Raw genomic sequence first — 21659 nt, 5'->3', positions numbered from 1 at the left:
AAGCTGACCCTATATACTGTGTGTGTGTATATATGTTTATAGATAGCTATAGCTATAGATATTAAGAAGCTGACCTTTGGTTATCATTCAACCTTTTCTGTTGGGAAATATGACTGAGGACTCTGAGGGACAGTCCATTGGAGACTGTGGTCTGAAATCCTGCATCTACCCAGAACTGAGAAAGGGAAAAAATATTTTGAAGAGAAATTCCAAAAGAAAGAAAAAAAGTGGAAAAATGTGTGTATGAGGCATTCACTGTCACCATTCCTCCTCCATTGACTGGGCCCCTTGCCAGGTCCCAGACACAGTGCTCAGCACCCAGGATGTGCTGGTGAGCAGGACAGACACTGCCCAGCCTGCTTGGAGCTCAGTCTACTGGTGAGGGGAGACAGACAGTTAAATAAGTGATTATAATAAGGTGTGGTAAGTCTCCTGGTAGGGCAGAGCTTCTCAGCCTGACTGCACAACAGAATCATGTAAGGGGTAATTAAACCTTTGGGGGTAAAACTCCCGCTTTGTAGTGGTATAGAATCTGCACAGGGGATGCGACAGGCAGTCAAGGTAGGGGGGCTACGGGAGCAGGTGTTCTCAACACTTAGAGGGTGTCAGCTACCCACACATTGCTGGGCTCCACCCGCAGAATCTCTGATTCACAGGTCTGGGGTGGGGAGAAGCCAGGAAACTGCATTTCTAACAAATGCCTAGGTAATGCTGATGCTGTGGATTTGGGGACCACATGTTGAGAGCTGCTGAGGTAGTAACAATTATTCTAGCTCAGGGAGCTGAACTGAGTTTCCAAGAGGGAGTGATGTCTAAGGTAAATTGTGAAGGGCTGAGTGGGGCTCAGGGAGGTGTGTGATGACCCGTGAGTGTGAGAGTGAGTGTCTGGGGCTGACACGAGAAGCTGGGAGGACGTGTCATGGAGACGGAAAAGCAGAGCAGGGTCTGGAAGCAGATCTGGGAGCTGAACCAGTGTTGGACATAATTGGCTTCAGCCAGGTCACGGGGTCAGTGTAGCCCCGTTTCAGAGCCCAGGGTGTATTTTAAGAACCATGAATAAACAGGGATAGAACGTGGTCAGATTTGTGTTTTGTAAATTTGCTGCGAGTCCATTTCTGGATGTGGGTTGAAGGTGGGCAAAACTGGAGAAAGTCTAGCTAAGGAGCAGTTTTCCAGTAAAAGAGATGATCACACAGGTGGTGGCAGAGTGGGGAGGGAGATAAATGGACAGATCCCTGAGGTGTGTGGCACAGACTAAATAAATAGGACTTGGTGACCTATGTAAGGTGGAAGTGGGAGGTGGCAAGGAGTGAAGCCTGGGGTGCATTTGGTTACCAGGGGTTAGCGATGCCATTCCTACGGGGGTCAGAGTGGGAAGTGGTGGTAGCTTAGGAGTTTGGACACACTGCGTCCAGGTGCCTGGGAGACCTTTAAATGGAGAGGTCTGGGAGGCAGGTAGATGTGTGGTTGGAGATCATTTGTGTGAGTGTGTGTGGGGGGGTTACCAGCATAGAAGTGACACCTGAAGACAATGACAGCTGGGGGACTAGAGAGGGAGATAAATTGAAAGAGGCATGGCTCCTGGGTCACGGGTTTTAGGGCTGAGGTTGTGACAGTCATGTCCACTGTGGGATAAACGACTGCTATTCACTCACATGTGTCAGAAGTGGGATTGAGTAAATGACTCAACAGAGAGGCTCTGAGCTGCCTTGCCTATGGATGACGTGAGATTGCATCCTCCTCTTCTGTCTGGGAGAGGGGCCATCATCTTGTTTCCCTCCCCTGTAGCTGGGGGACAGCAGCGGGAGCCCTGCAGCCTGGGGCAGCCAGGCCCAGGCAGGGTGGCCACCGGGAGAGGGCTAGGCTACGCTGGAACACTGACATTGGGACATATCCAGCCTGGCTTCAGGTCTGCTCTGGATTGTGAGGAAACACTGCAGTCCTAAGGTCGTAGGCTGGGTGTAGTGAGGTGGGGAAGGTGATGGGGTGCCTCTTTGTCTTCACGTACACACAGGATCAGCTGCAATGTTTGTGGCATACTTTCTGTTACCTGGCTTGAGCCAGTTCCTGTAGCCGTAGGCGATATGGGCTTAAAATATATAAATAAATAAAAAGTTCCTATGAAGGAACTTAAGACAGCAGGGATGTGATAGACATTTTAAAATCCAGCATCTCAGGAACAATGCATAATGAGTGGTAAACAACGTAGTTTGGTATAAACTATATAAATGAGTTAGTATTGACACAAAAATACCCCCCACCTGTTTTTTCTAGCACTTTCATTCCCGTTCAGAAGAGGACACTGCCTCTGGAGAACCCCTGCCAGACACATGCTCCAGCTATGTAAAACACATCCCAGGGGGTCTGGGGTCCCGGTCCTTTTGAGCCCAGCCCTGTTCTGCCCAGAAGCAGCACCCAAGGAGCACGAGAAGGGGGGCCTTCCCCCCTGCTTTTGTCAATCCCAGCACAGAGACACAGAAGAAAGAAACCTCTCCTTTAAAAAATTCTTTTCCTCCTTCCTTCTTTCCCTCACTGCCTCTCATCTTGTTCTTCCACCTACTACTTTTCTTGAGAGAGACACAAACTTCGTGTTATCATCTGAACAACTTCTTCCAAATTCAGGGCTGGTTTTCTACATAATATATATATTTCCCTCCCAGGGGGAGGCTAGGGGATTATTCCTCACTGTTTCACCTCCTATGATTTAGGCTACAGGCTGAAAGCCAGCAGAACCTGCTGGGAAACAGAACTGGGTATGGAGGTGAAGATAAGCCATTTTTGCTCCTGTTTTAAAGGACCTATCCATTGAAAATGTCAGAATATGCCTCAGTGGTTTTAAGACATCTCTCTTTGCAGACTTGATACCATCCTTCATTATCAAACTTAGCACGGCAAATATTTCAAACTGCAGTGTTAATCTATCAAGTTATAGTGTGCTAATTAATAAGCTGTAACACATCTCTGCTAACTGCCATCTTATTTGTGTGTTACAAGAAGCCGGTGATTGGGGTGAATTGAATACAATGAAAGACTTTCTGTTTTTACCACTGTTTGCCTTTTCCCATCAGGCAGAACCTGATACTTTTCAGCTCCTTGAAAAGCCTAAAGTGGTGCATGGCCTCTGTATATTTCTCCCCCACTAAGGTTTACGTGATAAATCTTATTTCTCAGCTTGGGAACCCTGTATGCTCAGTGCTTTATAGTCCGAGCGGTCATCAATAACATAACGAGCAGACTCCGTCGCCAGTACTGGGTGTTGCTTGGGCACCCAACGTGCTCTGGGAAACATCTTCCCTGCCTGTCTCAGGGGTCGTCCCAGGATCCAAGAGGGAAAGAGAATGGGCACATGCTCTTACCATTATCATTGCCTTGCTTGATTTCCTCCGCTGTCCGATCAATCAACACGTACAAAGACCAGACCACGCAGGTGATGGCAATGACGTGGAAGGTGACAGAGCAGAATATCTTCCTCCTCTCACTCCTGGTCATCTGCAGTTTCTCCCACTGCAATTACAAATGAATCACACGCAACTGAATCCCTAGCCCGTAAATGTTGCTCCCCATTTATACCCCAGGCATAAATCATTAATCAAGGGAAAACAATGAAGAGCTGTCATTTTAGATGACACTATAATATTCACATAAGTCTTTGTGTTTGAAAAGATCTGAAATCATAACCCGTGGAGTTATAACAAATTAAGCATATGTGAAAATGAAAAAAAAAATTCCTACTCTCCAAACGAATTAAATTATGTCATTCCTGGTTTGCTACCCTGTAGTGCCCTTGTCTGTAACACGAAGGGGCCAGTTTTAATATTGTACAATTTTCAGAAATCATTTCCACTCAGGTGTCTGCATATTACTTCTCTGTGGTCCTAGGTTATAAGCAGTAATACATAGCCTCTTCTTGGATTAATATGTAACCTGATACAGTGTTGCATTCTTGAATGTGTCAATTTAACAAGTATTTGAATGGCTGAATGATATCTGTGAGAGAAAGTCAACACCTGTTCACAACTCTTCTCCTAGAAGACAAATTTTATCCTCCCGGCAATGGGAGAAAGTCAGCTGCAACTGCTTTCAGAGCAGCCTTGCTTTTCTGCTGCCACTACTGTCACAACCACTGTCCCCAAGTCACACTCCTCAGAAAGTTGAGGGCTGCCCCCTCAGCCTTCGAGAGGGGGAGGGCCACAGTGTTTATAGTAGGAAGTCAAGGATTACATGAGGGAACATCTCCATTATTTACTTTGAAGTAATAGGCTCTCAAATGAAATTTTTGCTACCAAACAATTTTAATGCCTTGACAGCGACGCTATCGCTTGATTACTGTGTTAGGATTTGATCTTTATTTTTCTTTGCATATTTCTATAGGAAAACCAAACCACTATGATCTTATTAGATCATGGATTATTTCAGTAATCCATGATTCTTTACATTCTTTTTTCTTAAAAATTGAAGTATAGTTGATTTACAATATTGTGTTAGTTTCAGGTGTACAGCAAAGTGATTGTTTTATATATATGTAAATGTATACATATATTCTTTTTCAGATTCTTTTCCATTACAGATTATTACAAGAAATTATAGCTCCCTGTGCTATATAGTAGGTCCTTGTTTATCTGTTTTCTATATAGTAGTGTGTATCTGTTAATCCCAAACTCTTAATTTATCCATTCTCCCACCCCATCCCCTTTGGTGACCAAACGTTTGTTTTCTATTTCTGTGTGTCTATTTCTGTTTTGTAAATAGGTCCATTTGTATCTTTTTTTTAGATTCCACATATAAGTGATACCATATGATATTTGTCTTTGTCTGGCTTACTTCACTTAGTATGGTCATCGTTAGGTCCATCCATGTGGCTGCAAACGGCATTATTTCATTCTTTTTTATGGCTGAGTAGTACTCCATTGTGTGTGTGTGTGTGATATACATCTCACATCTTCTTTACCCACTCCTCTGTCGATGGACATTTAGGTTGCTTCCATATCTCGGCTACTAGTGTGAACAGTGCTGCTGTGATTCGTCCCATTCTTTACCTGTTACGCTCTTGCTAAAGCAGAATCCTTGGAGCTCCAGAAGACACACTCCTTTCCCATCCCACCCCACCACCATGCTCCATGAAGCCCTGGCTCTGCCACCAGCTCTGAGACATGGTGAAGCCTTCGGTCTTTCCGGGCCCAGGTGCCTCATCTTCCTTAGAGTCAGAGGTGTGACAGAGAGGTGTGGTGGAGAATACACTCCTCTCCTTTTCCTGCATTAACAGACTAAGCCTCTGAGGGTTGGCACTGTGCCAGCTGAAGCTGCTTTCCCACCTTCCTGGCAGAGGTGACAAGGACTGTTTCCTACTGGCGAGATGTGAGTGGCTATCTCCTGGGATGCTGAGTTTTTGTCTTCTTGACACAGGAATTGCCCCTTCCTCCTTCATTTTCTCTTCTTTGCTATTAATTAGGAATTCCTAATTAATGGTAAAAGTTCCAACAGTCATCTTGCAACCTTGAGGAAAAGTCTTGAGAATCGGACAGACCTCCGCCAATCGGCCACAGCTCACTTCCAGCTACCAGTCATATGCGAGGGAAAGAAAGCCCTGTCTGACTGAGCCATTATTTCTCAGGACTCTGTTCCTGGCTGTCAAATGCCATTCCTGATACGATCAAATAGAAACCTCCTAACTTCCCTTCTGGTCTGAATGTGAAGGTCCTATCATTTCATTTGGAAGAGAGCACAATGCTTAAAGTCTGATCATGACCCTCTAGGAAGCTTCTTAAACATTTTAGAGAAATAAATGTTTTATTTACAAACACTATCCATTCCTCTCTTACTGGCCGGCTAGTCATCACAGAGTTTTCCTTACAGAGTCTGCTAGAGCCAACTAACCATTCGTACCTCATCTTGGACTTTCTTTTCCAACAAACTATATTTTATATATTATTCTAAGTAAATAATGGGAAAATCTTAGTAATGAAGCTACGGGGAAACCAGGTGCTTCAATCTAAAATCTATTTTTAATTAATCAATATTGAATTAAGATTTCAGGATGTGCATCTTAGCTTTTATCAAAACTTCACATCATAGGTGAGAAAGACTGATTTTTAAAATTTCATTTTGTTATTGATTTATTATGATGTTAATCTGAATGATTTGTGTGATTATAGAACAGAGCATTATTGTTTGGCAATAGAATTTTGTGATTTAATAGCTATTTCTTGGATTACCTCAGTATCCAGTATAATCCGATAAAAAGTGCAGGATGGTGCAGAAAGGTAGCTTTACATGTTCAAATGTCCTAAACGTTCCAAGCAGATGGCGATACCTTCACGCTAAAATATTCATACCAAATCAACCCTCACTTGTAAGTCTGGCTTTGGGAAAAACGCTTAAAAAGTGAATCTTCTTCAATCTAAGGAGCGTTTTGATGAAGCGGCTAAAACACATTCTTCAAAAGAAATGAGCCTCAAATAGAAAAATATCAGCGGGGCTGACAGGGATGAACCAAACTCCTTTTAGTACCAAACAATAGAAGCTCTGAAGCTGACACTTCCTAATCTCAGCAGCGTTTTAAGAAGTGGAGTGTTAAAGGACCAGCAAACGTTGCTACTTTTCTTTACAAATCCTCGCAGGGACCACTCAGGAATTCACCAGACAGCACACGAGTAAACGCGGTACCACAGCGCCCTCCTCCGGACGATCATATCACTGCACATGATACCCAGCACCAGGCATCCACTGAAACGTCATCAATTTCATAAAATGTTCGTCCACATTTTTGTGCTTTCAGGTTTATATACAAAGTTTGAATACGTTTTGCAAGCCCCACAGTGAGAAGTGGATCGAGAAGGCAAAGACAGCAATCTTATTTTAACAAAGTTGTGACGAAAGGGCAAATACTAATTTATTATTTGGGATGCTAAAATTCAACACCATCAGTTCGCAGAAGATTTTGTGATAGCACAGCGCTAATCTGCACAAATGCACATAGCATCGCGCTTCCCTGCCCAGTTTTATAAAGTAATGTGTGCTTATGCCCACAGACCACGTGTCCATTGTGAAACCCCCCATAAAGGGGAGCCTCCTGGGTGCTCAGTTTTTTTTGTTTTTTGTGTGTGTGTTTGTTTTTTTATGGTAAGCGGGCCTCTCACTGGTGTGGCCTCTCCCGTTGCGGAGCACAGGCTCCGGACGCGCAGGCTCAGCGGCCATGGCTCACGGGTCCAGCCGCTCCGTGGCATGTGGGATCTTCCCGGACCGGGGCACGAACCCGTGTCCCCTGCATCGGCAGGCGGACTCTCAACCACTGCGCCACCAGGGAAGCCCGGGTGCTCAGTTTTAAGCGGACCCGTCTCTGCAGGGGGTCTCAGAGGAGCTGGTGGAAGTGACCAGAAGCAGCAGGGCGGGAGGGGAGGCCGCAAAGTCAGTCGCTCGAGCGCCTGGGCCTCTTTCCTCACCAGCCCTTGCCCTCCTCGGCCTGCTCGTTCCCTTCACCTGCAACCCCAGCTTCACAATCTTAGCGCCCGGGACCTCGCTTCCCTTTACAGGATCCCTGGGTCTCTGGCACCTGTTTTACCGTCCTTAGCCTTTGATCCCTTATCCAGACCCCTCAACGATAGAGAGAATTGAACAGAACTCCGTTATTCAACTTAGAAATATACAATTAGATTGTTCTGAAAAGACTTCCAAATTGGAGCCAAAATTGATGCAGACACTTTCTGTGAAATTCTCCATTTGCACTAGCGAGATGAAACTGAGCAAGTTTTCTAATTTAAATTACTTGTATTTGCCTTCTGCCCTAAAATATAAATTCAAAAGCACTGCCTAATAAGAATGCTTTTTTAATGTATTTTTTGTTGAAGTATAGTTGAATTACAACGTTGTGTTAATTACTGTGGTACAGCAAAGTGACTCAGTTATACATATATACACATTCTTTTTTAAAATATTCTTTTCTATTATGGTTTATCACAGAATATTGAATATGGTTCTCTGTGCTCTACAGTGGGACCTTTTATTGTTTATCTGTGAGGCAGAGGTTCTTAAAGAGCTTCCCTAGGAGCATCAGCATCAACATGGGGCTTGTCAGTGTGACATTAATGAAAGAAGGAGGCCGTTTGGCTGACGTGGCTCAGTGCCTGGGCACCCACATGAACAAACCAAAATCTAAGCCTCTAGACGTCTCACAATGGACACCAGTCAGAAAGTGTACATGGCACGAGCTGGTTCCTCAACAGAATTACAAATAACCAGGTACACAGATCGCCTGGTTTTCTTGCTAAGAGTCAAAACCTCAAATGTGACATCCATAGATGTTCTGTGGGTCGACCGCAATCTCCTGGAAAAACTCTCCCCCCCACCATAGTACTCTGTTCCATTTTGGTCCACCAATAATTACTACTTAGCATCGTTCATGCATGGTCCCACGTGAGGGGGTATTACACATTTCTGATTGAATGCAGCTCCTCTATTTCCCTTGGTAACAGGACAAGAGGAAATGGCCTCACGCAGCAACAGGGGCTGGGACCCACATCCAAAGAACTCGCAAGCAGGGACAGTGAGTGTGGGCCATGTGCAGTGAACCTGTGAAGTCTCCCGCTGAAATGTAACTATGGGATTGACAGCTCTGATTGCAGGACATCTGGAGCACATGTTGATCTGGAGTTGGGGGAAGTAGTCATTGACATGCAGGGCAGGAAAGATAACACTGCAAGCAAGTGGCGGTCTTACTGAAAAGTGGTTTACAAATTTTCCCACAAAGAAGAGGAATACTTGGGAACATGGAATCAATGGCTTCATTTGCTACCACCCTTGGCATCGAGAACTACTGAGTAATGGGTATTACCTGGACATGGAGGGAATAATAATACAGATTCTTCAGCTCTGGGAGTCCTTATAAGTAGAAGTAGTTTTCAGCCTTGGCTGTCTAACAGAAGCCTCTGGGCAGGTAAGGTCCCAGCACACATACCAGACCTCACTGACTCCATCAACGAGAGCACACTTGGTCCGTGGTCCAAGCATGTCTGCTAAAAATGAGGGCTCTGCCACTACGTGCTGTGTGCCCTGGGCTGGGTTACTTTAACCCTCTGTCCTTCCATTTCCTTACCAGTAAAATGGTGATAAGAATAGTATCTACAGCAGACACTGTGGAGAAAAGTATGAAGTTTCCTCAAAAAAACTAAAAATAGGGTTGCCATATGATCCAGCAATCCCACTCCTGGGAATATAGCCGGAGAAAATGCTAATTCGAAAAGACACATGCACCCCGATGTTCATTGCAGCACTATTAATAATAGCCAAGCCATGGAAGCAACCTAAGTGTCCACTGACAGATGAATGGATAAAGAAGATGTGGTACAGATATACAATGGAATTAGCCATAAAAAAGAATGAAAGAATGCCATTTGCAGCAACATGGATGAACCTAGAGATTGTCATACTAAGTGAAGTAAGCCAGAAAGAAAGACAAATATCATATATGATTATATGTAGAATCTAAAAAGTGATACAAATGAACTTATTTATAAGACAGAAACTGACTCACAGTCATAGAAAACAGAATTATGGTTACCATATTTTATCTATGGAATCGATAAACAACAAGGTCCTACTGTACAGCACAGGGAACAATATTCAATATCCTGTAATAAACCATCATGGAAAAGAATGTGAAAAAGGATACATACGTATATGTATAACTGAATCACTTTGCTGTACACCAGACACCAGCACAACATTGTAAATCAACTCTACTACACTCCAATTAAAAAAAGAATAGTGCGTACAGTACAGGGTCAAGTTTAAGTGAGTTAATGCACATAGTGAGAAGGGTATCAGGCACTTGGAAAGAATTCAACAAACGGCTATCATAACTTGGACCTCGCAGCACCACAGCACCTCAGCCAGTGAGACTCTGGTTGCTTCTACCTTCATGTTGATACCATCACTGGAGGATGAGGAAGGGGTGAGTTGGGATTTGGTCATTTTGCAGAATTAAGGCAGTCAAAGCGCCCCACCCCCATCTACTTTCCAAGTACAAATAGATTTTTCTGAATATTGACTCTCATAGCAGAGAAATAGTTTGTTTTTGTTAACTGTTTATACAAAGACGGGCAAGTGGATGAATTACTGTGCATATCCTAGGTGGACTCTCTTGTGGAAAGACTGCACAACAATACACCCTTTATGGTTAGGACTGGAGAATGTATCACAGGTTGCAATGTATGTCCCAGTAACTTCTCATTCTTTTTGTCTGGAAATTCAAATCAAAATGTTATGTTAAAGCCACCTAAAGAAATACTGTTTTTGGTGACAGTTTTCACAGAAGGTTAAAGGGACTCAAATATTCCACATAAAACTGCAGCACTGATGCGAGCGTGCCGTTATAACTGTGTCTTCCCCGAGTAACGTAATCCACGAGAGGCAGCCTGGTGGGAAACATGCCCCAGGGCTGCTGTTCTGTCTTTGGGATCGTAAAACCTAAGCAGCTACCTGAGAATGGATAAGTAAAGAAATGGCTCTTTTTCCTCAAAGGTAATTCACTTGGATTTCTATACATAATGACTCTTACAGTTTGCTTTTCAAAAACATGTTTTGAGGCCAGCTGACACAACAGGGCTTTACCCAGAGATCTCCCATCATTTTACAGGATTCACAGTGGTACCTGGAACGGCTCCATTGAGTAGAAAGGTAGGGGGTGTTATAGTAGGGCCAATTCCACTTGTAACAAAAATCCGAGCATTACTGAAATATCATTTTAAAACTTGAGGAAAACGTGCACCTATTTAAAACAATAGCAGTAAAAATATATTATACGGATATGCTTGTCACATTCATTTGCAATGGGATAATAAGTTACTAAGAATTGTAACCAGCCCAGTGCTGGTGCAGAGAAGTGTCAGCTACCTGATGAGAAACTGCCCAAACGCAAAGACACCAGTAGAATCAGAGGCCAAGGGAACAGAAGATGTTGCGAAGAGCCTGAGTAGCAGGGCGTCTGGGCGGGAAGCAGGGGGTCCGAGGTGGTGGGAGGGGAGCACATTGGGACATTCAGGTGGAAAAGGCTGGAAGCCCTCTGCTCAGAGAGGCCCTGGAGTGAAGTGACAGGATGCAGACTCTGGGGTCTGGCACCGTGGATGAGAGCCTGGGCCAGGGAGCCTCACCTGTCTGACTTGGGGCGAGGAAACTACCTCCTAAGCCCTCGTTTCCTGGTTGGTACAACTGGGAGGTGAAACTATCCCTTGTAAAGGGTTGCGGTTAGAATTATATGAGAATAACATCCATACACAGTTAGCACTTCGTAAGCCGTCAAGTAAATCAGGGGTCTTTAGCTGGTTTATGAAACAAAGTTTCATGCAGTTCACAGATGTTTAATTAGGCCCATAGTGGGTTTTATAAAATTGTAAGTATTCTTGAATTCCTTGAAATGTAACAAACTCAGTTTGCTTTAGTCTCCACCAGTCTTTGGTTTACACCTTGCCCACCCACTCATCAGTGTCACCTGCTTGGTGCCTGTGGGCAACTGAATTTGTGACTCTGGAAGTGATGGCATCAGTAAGCAAAGTTCTTCAGTGAGATGAAAGCCACAATGTGCAAAACACGCCCAGAGCTTTCAGGATCTTGAAAAGAGCTGTCGATCGTAGAAGCCAACACGAGAGGTGTCAGGAGGGCCAGTAGGTTCTAAAGAGATGCCCAGAAGGGAGCAGTGAGGAAGATCCAAATTATCGTACTGATTTGCTGGAAGGAGTGTATTAGGAAACTGGTGTGTGACAATATTAATCTTACAGGTATAAATGGCCTAAAAATACTGTGGCCAGTAAATCCAAGGTTTCTAAAATATTTTAATAAAACAGATTAGCTATATTCAGCCAACTTGATCAGGATTAAATTTTTCTCTATATAATATATATGTATAATAACACATTAAGTCTATATCTAAATATATATGAATCTCATGTTCCTTGAAGCAATTTTTCTTATGAGCCTTTTCTTGATTTCCCATTGTTTCAAGGAGTTCATGAGAGATGGAATTTCCTAAAAGTTCTGAGCAAGGCATTTGTAATACAGAAAAACAGTTTGCTAAGTGAAATCATCCACTAGATGGTGCAAAAATATCACAGATGAAGGGAGTATAGTGGAAAATAAAGAAACGGACGCAGGCTTATTTTATAGGTCTCCCTAGAGGGGAGATACACAATGTGGCTCTGGGGAACATGTGCATTGGAATTGCTATGGTAATAGTTAAAAGGTGATTTCCTAGGCTCCGTCCAGATCCATATCTGGGGGTAGAACCTAGGTATCTGCATTCTTAGTAAGCACTCCAAGTGATTTTTATGTGTGCTGAAGTCTGAGAATAACTTCCCTGAGGGGGGAAAAAAAACCCAGAGAAATACTTTAAAAAGAGGAGCTGTAATTTCTAATACTTTTTCACAAGAGTGAAAATATTCCACCCACCCCATATCTGGGTTGACTAACATGTTGTCATGTAAGAACACAAACTACTTAAAGAATTACTAGATGCATTTAAACAAAGTTACTTTAAAAATATTTAACCAGGGGGCTTCCCTGGTGGCGCAGTGGTTGAGAGTCCACCTGCCGATGCAGGGGACACGGGTTCGTGCCCCGGTCTGGGAAGATCCCACATGCTGCGGAGCGGCTGGGCCCGTGAGCCATGGCCACTGAGCCTGCACGTCCGGAGCCTGTGCTCCGCAATGGGAGAGGCCACAACAGTGAGAGGCCCGTGTACCACAAAAAACAAAAAAACAATGTACATACTTTAATTAAAAAATACTTTATTCCTAAAAAATGTTAACCATCATCTGAGCCTTCAGTGAGTTTTTATCTTTCTGTAATAGTAACATCAAAGATCACTGATCACAGATCACCACAGAAATATAATAATATTGAAAAAGTGTGAAATATTTCGAGAATTTCCAAAATATGACTCAGAGACAGGAAGTGAGCAAATGCTTCTGGAAAAATGTTGCCAGTAGACTTGATGCAGGGTCCTCACAATCCCTCAATTTGTAAAAAATGCAGTATTTGTGAAGTGCAATTAAGTGAAGCACAATAAAATGGTTTGCCTATATATAAATTCCCTCAATTGTATGTAAAATGCTGTGTGTATTTCCTTTTTCTGGGGAGAAGTCTGTAATTTGCATTGGATTCTCAAAGAGGTCTGAGACATTTTCTGGATTAAAAGCCCTTGCTTTAAACTTCTCTCCCTTGAATTGGTTTAATAGTACTGGGTACATCCACTTCTTTCAAAATGAGGCAGCCCTGGACCAGGGAAGGATGAGAGGTACATAGCATCTCTACAGGCTGGAAATGAAACCTGTGGGCTGGGGACTTGACAAGTTTGGGAAATGAAGAGTAACTCTGCAACCACAACTGACCAGATTTCCTCATTTGCAGAACCTAGAGTGGGTTCCAATCCCAAATGCTGCTTCTCAGCCTTCTGGGTGGTGGGAGAGAATGCGTGATGCTTGCTCGTGTTATCATGGAGATGCTCATATAAGAGCATCTTTATAAGAAAAGCAACTGTTTCCATCCTACCAGCCCCATATCTAGTTTTCCTCCTTTTTTTTTTTTTTTTTTTTTTTTGCGGTACACGGGCCTCTCACTGTTGTGGCCTCTCCCGTTGTGGAGCACAGGCTCCGAACGCGCAGGCTCAGCGGCCATGGCTCACGGGCCCAACCACTCCGCGGCACGTCGGATGTTCCCGGACCGGGGCACGAACCCACGTCCCCTGCATCGGCAGGCGGACTCTCAACTACTGCGCCACCAGGGAAGCCCCCAGTTTCTTTTAAAACTTTGGTTTCAAGAGTGTCACTCTCCTCCACTGGCCCTTTGCCCCCTTCTGGCTGCTGCTGTTAATCTTTCTCTGCTGCCTCTTCTTTTCCACCTTCCCCTTTAGCTTGGTCTCCAGGGCTCTATCTTCATCCCCATTCTCATCACACTTTCCCACTCTTCACTGACTCATCTGGGTCTGAAGCTTCCACTACCAGAAATGTCCTGATGGCTGTTTCTCTCTGCATCCAGACTCAAGCTCCCTGAGACTTACCTCCTGTTCTTGGCTGACCACAGGCATCTCAAGCTCATGTGTCCTGCATGGACTTCTGACGTTATATCCCCGGATTTGCTCATCTGCATGTATATTCTTCCCCAGTAAATATTCAGACTCTTCCCCCCGTCATGCAAGGCAGAAAGCTGAGAGCCATCATGGGTGGTTTCCTACACCTCATCCTTCATCTTTGGTCCTTGCAGTAACTCAGGAACTAAACCTCACCACATGCCTTCCTCTCCATCCCCTCGGCTACTGCTGTACTGAATCATTTTCTTTCCTAGCTTGCATGTTGTACCTCGCCTGCTCACTCACATGGGCAATGCATCCTCCACACATGGCTGCAGCGCCATCTTGCAAAAATACAAATATATTAATTCCTTACTTAATACCCTGAAGTGTCTCTCCATTCCCTTCTGGATAAAATTGAAGTTCTTCAGCAAAGCATCCCATATTACCTGACACTTGCTTTCTATTTAACCTCACCTATTATCTGTCTTAACAAGAATATTAATAGCTTTATATGGTTAATTTTATTCTCACAACCTTTCTGTGATGGACATCTTATTATTACTTTCATTGTAGGTGAGGATGGGAGATTAAGAAACTTGCCTATGGTCATCCTTCTCTCTGGCAAAGCCAGCTATTTTCAACTTGCGAATTATTCATACGCTATGCATGTAAATGCACCATTTTCTTGCCTAGAATGTCCTCAACTCTCTAGATCTCACTGGAAGACATCTAATCACCATTTATGACCAGTTTCAGTTCCCCCCTCTCCTAGGAAGCATTTCCTAACCATCCAGCAAACATGATCACCCCTACTCTGAACCACAGAGGCAGTATGGGCTACCTAAAACCATAGACCTGGGCATAATGTTGATCTAAGTCTGAATCCTAGGTCCACAGTGTAAAAATTGACACCTTAAACAGTTTAGTTAACCTCCGCTGGCCTCTGTTTACTCACTTCTGACACTATGATAAGAACATCTACTTCATGTTTCTTGGGAGGGTTAAAGGAGGTTAGGTATATAACAAAGCATGCACCACAGGGCTCGCACCAGTAAGCAACCAGTGAACTCTGGCTGATTATGGTGGCCACTAACATAATGCAGCTTAGTGTGTCATTACTGTAGATGATTTACACCTCTACCAAATCTACTTAATGGTAATGCAGGAGGAAATTTTCCTTTGGACCTCAGTGACCTGATAATCTATGTATTTGCTGAAATATTTCTATTTGTATACTAAGAATTATTTAATTGACCACATTTCTCTCTTTGGTTTGGCTGCTGAACTGTTGGAAGCATGCAGCTCTTCCCATGCAAACAGCGTACAGACCACGGTATGAATCTTCCTTATGTTTGCTTTAGGATTTTACTTCACTCACCTTCTTTGCCTACAACCTCCTTATCCTTTCGCTTATGTTTTGGAATGTATTTCCGAAAGCAGGATCAAGTTCTTCATGCACTGTGATGGGGTGCTAATAATCACTGAAGGCTGCAATAGGAGAGGGCTGAGCTGAGCAACCTGAAAGGCTTTGTAGACAGACCGACAGGTGAATACCTGATCTGTCAAATCACGATAATGGGAAGAAAATAATGCCAATGCTTCAATAGCGGATATGATCATCTGTACTATTTTGTATAGATAAAACTCTTTATTGAAATAAGAATGGCAACTGAAAGGTGCTGAGGTGTGTTTTATCTAATAAATGTGCACCATGAAAATGCTCTGAGCCAGTAAGACCCATGTAGAAACTTCGTTACAGCCATATTTGTGTCTCAAAGCTTTGGGAACTGTGAAATGAAAGATGGCTCCCTTTGATGTGATCAACTTTTGAGCAAAAATGTAAGGAGCGGGAAATCATATGACTTTTTGAAAAACTAACTGGAAACCCGCGCCAGCAGTATTGCATGAGTGACTAAGAATTACTTCCAATTATTTACATAATTAAATGTAGCCTGTGAGTTGTATTGCCAAGACTAGGTTAAAAATAAAGTCTTCAAATGTGGCACATATGCACATATGCACATATTCCATGGCATATTCTCCTACTCAGCTGTGAAAAAGAATGAAATAATGCCATTTGCAGCAACATGGATGGACCTAGAGATGATCATACTAAGTGAAGTCAGTCAGAAAGAAAAAGACAAATACCATATGATATCACTTCTATGTGGAATCGAAAATATGACATAAATGAACTCATCTACGAAACAGAAACAGATTCACAGACATAGAGAACAGATTTGTGGTTGCCAAGGGGGATGGGAGGTGGGGGAGGGATGGATTGGGAGTTTGGGGTTAGCAGATGCAAATTATAAACAACAAGGTCCTTCTGTAGAGCACAGGGAACTATATTCAATATTCTGTGATAAGCCATAATGGAAAAGGATATGAAAGAGAATGTATATATATGAATAACTTCATCACTTTGCTGTACACCTGAAAGTAACACAACATTGTAAATCAACTATATTTCAATAAAATAAATTTTAAAAAAGTCTTCGAATCTTTAAACCTCAGTAAGAATCTTAACCTAACCCAGTTTTCTTATTAATAGTGAGCTAGCAAAAATAGTAAAATGCCCCCTACTATTCTTCTATTGAGATTTTCTTTTAAACCAACCTCTCGGGAGCCCAGATCTCTGGGGAGACACCTTCCCCCTGGATGTCAGCACCTGAGTTCAAGCGTGATGCTGTCACAGCTTCCCAGGGAGTTGTGGAGTTAGCCCAGTTACACGGAAACAACTCTCAAAACTGGGTCTTGACTCTTAAAAAGGGGGAAATATACAACAGGTGGGTGCTGTGAACCCAAGAAAATACTTTGTCTTTTATGTGATTTAATTTCACAAACCATGAAAAAGCTGTTGACTGCAATCAATTTACATAGAAATTAGTTGAAATGTGCCGACATTGTTACCACAGCTCCAAAAATGTAACTGCCTTTAGTAAACAACCTCACATCTCCTGGAAATGCATTGATAGGACACAAATGGTATGGGATTAACGTTAACACTTTAATATACACATTATCCCTCAAGTCAAATTCTTTCACTGTAATGACACGATATCTTATAAAAAAGTAATAGCTTTGTGCATGCAGGGGATGTATTTGACCCTGTATATTATAAGAGATGATTGAGATTTAGGGTTTGCAACACTGGAAATGGTTTTCTAGAGGGGAGAAAGCAGTTAAGTGGGTTGCCTTGACAACATGGGTTAGTTGCATCAAGAAATCCATGGCAATGCAGGAGCTTCTGGTACGTAAAGATTGCAAACTATCTCGCAAGTTCGGTTAAAAGAAAACGAATCCCACTGCAAGGCAGTGTTACCTGACCTATGAAATATTAGTTCTCACTTTTTTGTTGTTGTTTTTGCGGTACGCGGGCCTCTCACTGTTGTGGCCTCTCCCATTGCAGAGCACAGGCTCCGGATGCGCAGGCTCAGCGGCCATGGCTCACGGGCCCAGCCACAGGTGGGATCTTCCCGGACCGGGGCACGAACCCGTGTCCCCTGCATCAGCAGGCGGACTCTCAACCACTGTGCCACCAGGGAAGCCCAGTTCTCACTTTTTATCATGAACCTTGTTAGAAAATAGATGAAAAATCTAGGTGGGCAAGATAGGACAGGGGGAAGAAAACAGGAAGTACAAGGGTTCTATTAAAGGGTCTTCCCTACTCTCCTCCACACCCCTGCACCCCCAACAGGGCTCCAGGGATCCCTGCATGTTCTCTGAAAGTCAATTCTGCTAAGAAAAGGTGTCTCGCCCCGATTCTGTTCATTTCCCCAGCAGTCTCCCACAAAGCTTCTCTGTGGGGAATATCCCATGTCCATATTGCATATTCATAAATAATGAGCGTAATAAGGATTACCACAACAAAGCTGGTTATTAGTGAAAGCGAAAACAAAACCTGTTAACATGCATGCCCCCTAGTCCAATTATCCTGGCAGGGCTGAGCAGAGATTTATCTGCAGAGCATCAAGCCTCAAAGACAAAGCCTGTTACTGAAAACAAGCTTGTTTCTTCCCACCCTCTAGCAAGCAACCCTTTATGGCCCTGTTCTAAGCACACAGTTTTGATATTCTGCTCCTAAAATCTCCATCAAGCAATTTTGAAGGAGGAGCTTGGGTTTTCCTTTCTTAAAGCCTTTTTTTAAAAAGGTAAACAGAACTATGCTTTTCTTTGGTTAAACTGCAGTGTGAGTTTCGCTTTCAAAGTAGTCTAAGGCTATGATTCACCTGTACATCATCCGAGATGGGCCCTGAGTATCTGGGCTGCTCTTCCCTTTTGTATTTCCTGGCTTTAGGATCATGGAAGGGAATGGGGACCAGAGGGACACATATTAGGAGCAGAGGGACTGCCTCTGTAGCAACAAAGTGGAGAAGCAGTAGCCCAGACTCCTGTGAGTTTAGATGGTACAAATAGGCAGGCGCTGGCAGCTCCCACACCTGCAGGGCCAAGGTCACCCAGCAGAGTGGGCCACTGAGCACAAAAGCTAAGAACTAAGACAGTTTTCCTTCCAAGGGGCGTTTGTTTTCTTTCTCCTGCAAAATAGACAGGAAGCCCTAATAGGTGGACCCGTCCCCTACAGTAAAGTCCAGTGTTACTCATGAGGCTTTTTATGTATCTTGGAGGCAAAACCCATCCCTTCAAGCCTATGAACAGCCTAGAGGGTGCCAAAGGATGCCAGGGACACTGCTGTTTAGGTGTATCTTTAGAAGTGACAGGTGAATGGGCGGAGCATCAACAATGACTCACTGGCCAGATACCAGGCAGAAAAATAGGCATGTTATTTGGGAAGTAGGCCAAAGAAGGCGTCCTGGACGGCTTCTGATGCCATCTTAAACGTTAGGATTTCTCAATCAAGATAAGAATAGAGGGAATGCAGACAAATATTAAGCCACCATTTGTGCTCTTAGCTAAGGCCTTTAACCTCATCAGTCGAGAAGCCAACCAATACATCTCCTATGCACACACTCTTCTAGGACCATGGGAAACAGGAATTTCACCCACGAAGACAGGACTCATCTTTCTCCAATGACCTCTTTCTTCAAGGTATCAATAAATGGCCCACCTGTCCTTTGATCCACTCAGTGTGACCACACATGGGTCAGTCTCACATAGGAGCTCTTTGGGTGAAATACATGAGTCTATCTTTGTGGTCACATTGAAGAAAACCCCTCTATTTCAGAGCAGAAAGTAGGCGTATCTAAATAAAAGCTACAACTGGTGAAAAGCAACAAATATGACACAGAAGGAAATCTTGCCTTCTGGTCCTCATTTTACACAAATGTGTAAGATGTGCAATAATCTTTGGGTCTTGTGTCTTTCTGCCCCTAAAAAAGTAAAAAGATTTCCGACCTTTTTTCTTTAGAGGCCAGGGATTTCAGAGTCCCAAGGGCTACCAGAAGTCAAAGGGCACAGAGAACAGGAAGGCCTCTGAGTCCCCCTTCTGTAACTTTTCTCACTAGTCTAAGCAGAGTATTTCAGCTTTTACCCCTTGTTATTTACTCTTTTATTTAACATTTTAATTTTGGAATAATTTCAGATTTATAGAAAAGTTTCAAAGATAATAAAGGCTGTATGTACCCCTCACCCAATTTCCCCTTATGTGAGCATCTTACGTTACTGTCATACATTTGTCAAAGGAAGAAAACGGCACTAGTACATTAATATTAATGAAACTCCAGACTTGTTAGGGTTTCACCGGTTTTCCCACAAATTTTCTTTTAACTTTTAACTAGACACTGTTCCCTGAAGAAAGTTTGGAGACTACTTTTGGAGTTGTAAGCGACAATCTAGTGCCTAAGTGAGGCTTTCTCTCTGATGGCATCAGGATGTCTTAAGTTCCAAGTTTGGAATAAATTCTCCTATGTGATTCCATGCTACAGAAAGCATGGTCCTACACTGGCATTACCTGGGAGCTGAGTAGTTATGCAGAATCTCATGCTCCACCAAAGCTTACTGAACAATCAAAACTTGATACATTTCTTGAGGTTTATTTCCATAAATCTATAGGAAAGTTCATTTTAAAGACCATCTAGAATTTCATCATATGACAATCTCCTGCACTGCCCTATTGCACCCTTCTTTACCCTTATCTAGAGGCAACCACTTAAATGTGGTAGGTGCTGCTTCTTTTTTTTCTTCAAATTTAGCATATTTTTAAAAATTTATTTTATTGATGTATAGTTGATTTACAATGTTCTGTTAATTTCTGCTGTACAGCAAAGTGATTCGGTTATACATATTCATTCTTTTCATATTCTTTTCCATTATGGTTTATCACAGGATATTGGATTAGTTTCCTGTGCTATACAATAGGACCTTGTTGTTTATCTATTCTATATATACCAGTTTGCATCTGCTGATCCCACAGTACCAATCCATCCCTCCCCTGCCCCCCACACCCTTGGCAACCACAAGTCTGTTCTCTATGTCTCTGAGTCTGTTTCTGTTTCGTAGATAAGTTCATTTGTGTCATATGTTAGATTCCACATATAAGTGATATCATATGATATTTGTCTTTGTCTCTGTCTGACTTCACTTAGTATGATAATCTCTAGGTCCATCCATGTTGCTGCAAATGGCATTATTTCATTATTTTTTGTGGCTGAGTAATACTGCATTATATATATATATATACACACACACATATGTGTGTGTGTGTGTGTGTATTCTTCCTCATCCATTCTTCTGTTGATGGACACTTAGGTCGTTCCCATGTCTTGGCTATTATGAACCATGCTGCTAGGAACATAGGGGTCCATGTATCTTTTTTAATTATAGTTTTCTCAGGGTATATGCCCAGTAGTGGGATTGCTGGGTCGTATGGTAGTTCTATTTTTAGTTTTTTTTTTTTTTTTGCGGTACGTGGGCCTCTCACCGCTATGGCCTCTCCCGTTGCAGAGCACAGGCTCCGGACGCGCAGGCCCAGCGGCCATGGCTCATGGGCCTAGCCGCTCCGCGGCATGTGGGATCCTCCCGGACCGGGGCACGAACCCGTGTCCCCTGCATCGGCAGGCAGACTCTCAACCACTGCGCCACCAGGGAAGCCCCTATTTTTAGTGTTTTAAGGAACCTCCATACTGCTCTCCATAGTGGCTGTGACAATTCACATTCCCACCAGCAGTGCAGGAGGGCTCCCTTTTCTCCACACCCTCTCCGGCGTTCGTTATTTGTAGGTATTTTGACGATGGCCATTCTGACTGGTGTGAGGTGCTATAGTAGGTGCTGCTTCTGATATTCACTTCCCTCATGTTCCGTAACATGCTTCTACTGTTATGACGACTCATTGATATTATACATCACCTACTGACCTCTTGTTATCGTTGTCGAGGATTTAATGCTCAGCCACAGCCCCACTCACGCATATTCATCCTCCCAGTATAAGCGTATGGCTAGTTTGATTATATCAATATAAGAAATTATAATTATATAAAATGGTATTCATTAAAGAAATCAAGGGTTACTTGAGAGCAGTGTTTTTCAAAGTGTCATCTGGGAATCCTTTCAAGAGATCAGTGTGGTCAAAACTATTGAATAATAATTCTCAAAGATTTTTGTATGGCGGAATTTTCCAGAAGCTACACGAAGTATGGCACATGAA

The 21659-nt window shown here is 43.2% G+C and overlaps 1 protein-coding gene across 4 annotated transcripts in view; it reads right to left on the bottom strand.

Moving 5' to 3' along the window:
- Positions 1 to 21659, bottom strand: part of MARCHF1 (membrane associated ring-CH-type finger 1) — a gene marked incomplete at its 5' end in the record, with an annotated part of 448487 nt that overhangs the window by 24068 nt on the left and 402760 nt on the right. For all 4 annotated transcript variants that reach the window (XM_082639864.1, XM_082639863.1, XM_082639865.1 and 1 more), the window contains one exon: positions 3357 to 3504. In XM_082639864.1, coding sequence (XP_082495990.1) covers positions 3357 to 3504 — 148 coding nt within the window. The remainder of the gene's footprint in view (positions 1 to 3356; positions 3505 to 21659) is intronic.

Source organism: Mesoplodon mirus (genome assembly GCF_964341445.2).
Source record: "Mesoplodon mirus genome assembly, chromosome: 2".
NCBI classification, from domain to species: domain Eukaryota; kingdom Metazoa; phylum Chordata; class Mammalia; order Artiodactyla; family Ziphiidae; genus Mesoplodon; species Mesoplodon mirus.
This window is presented reverse-complemented; position numbering and strand designations above follow the sequence as displayed.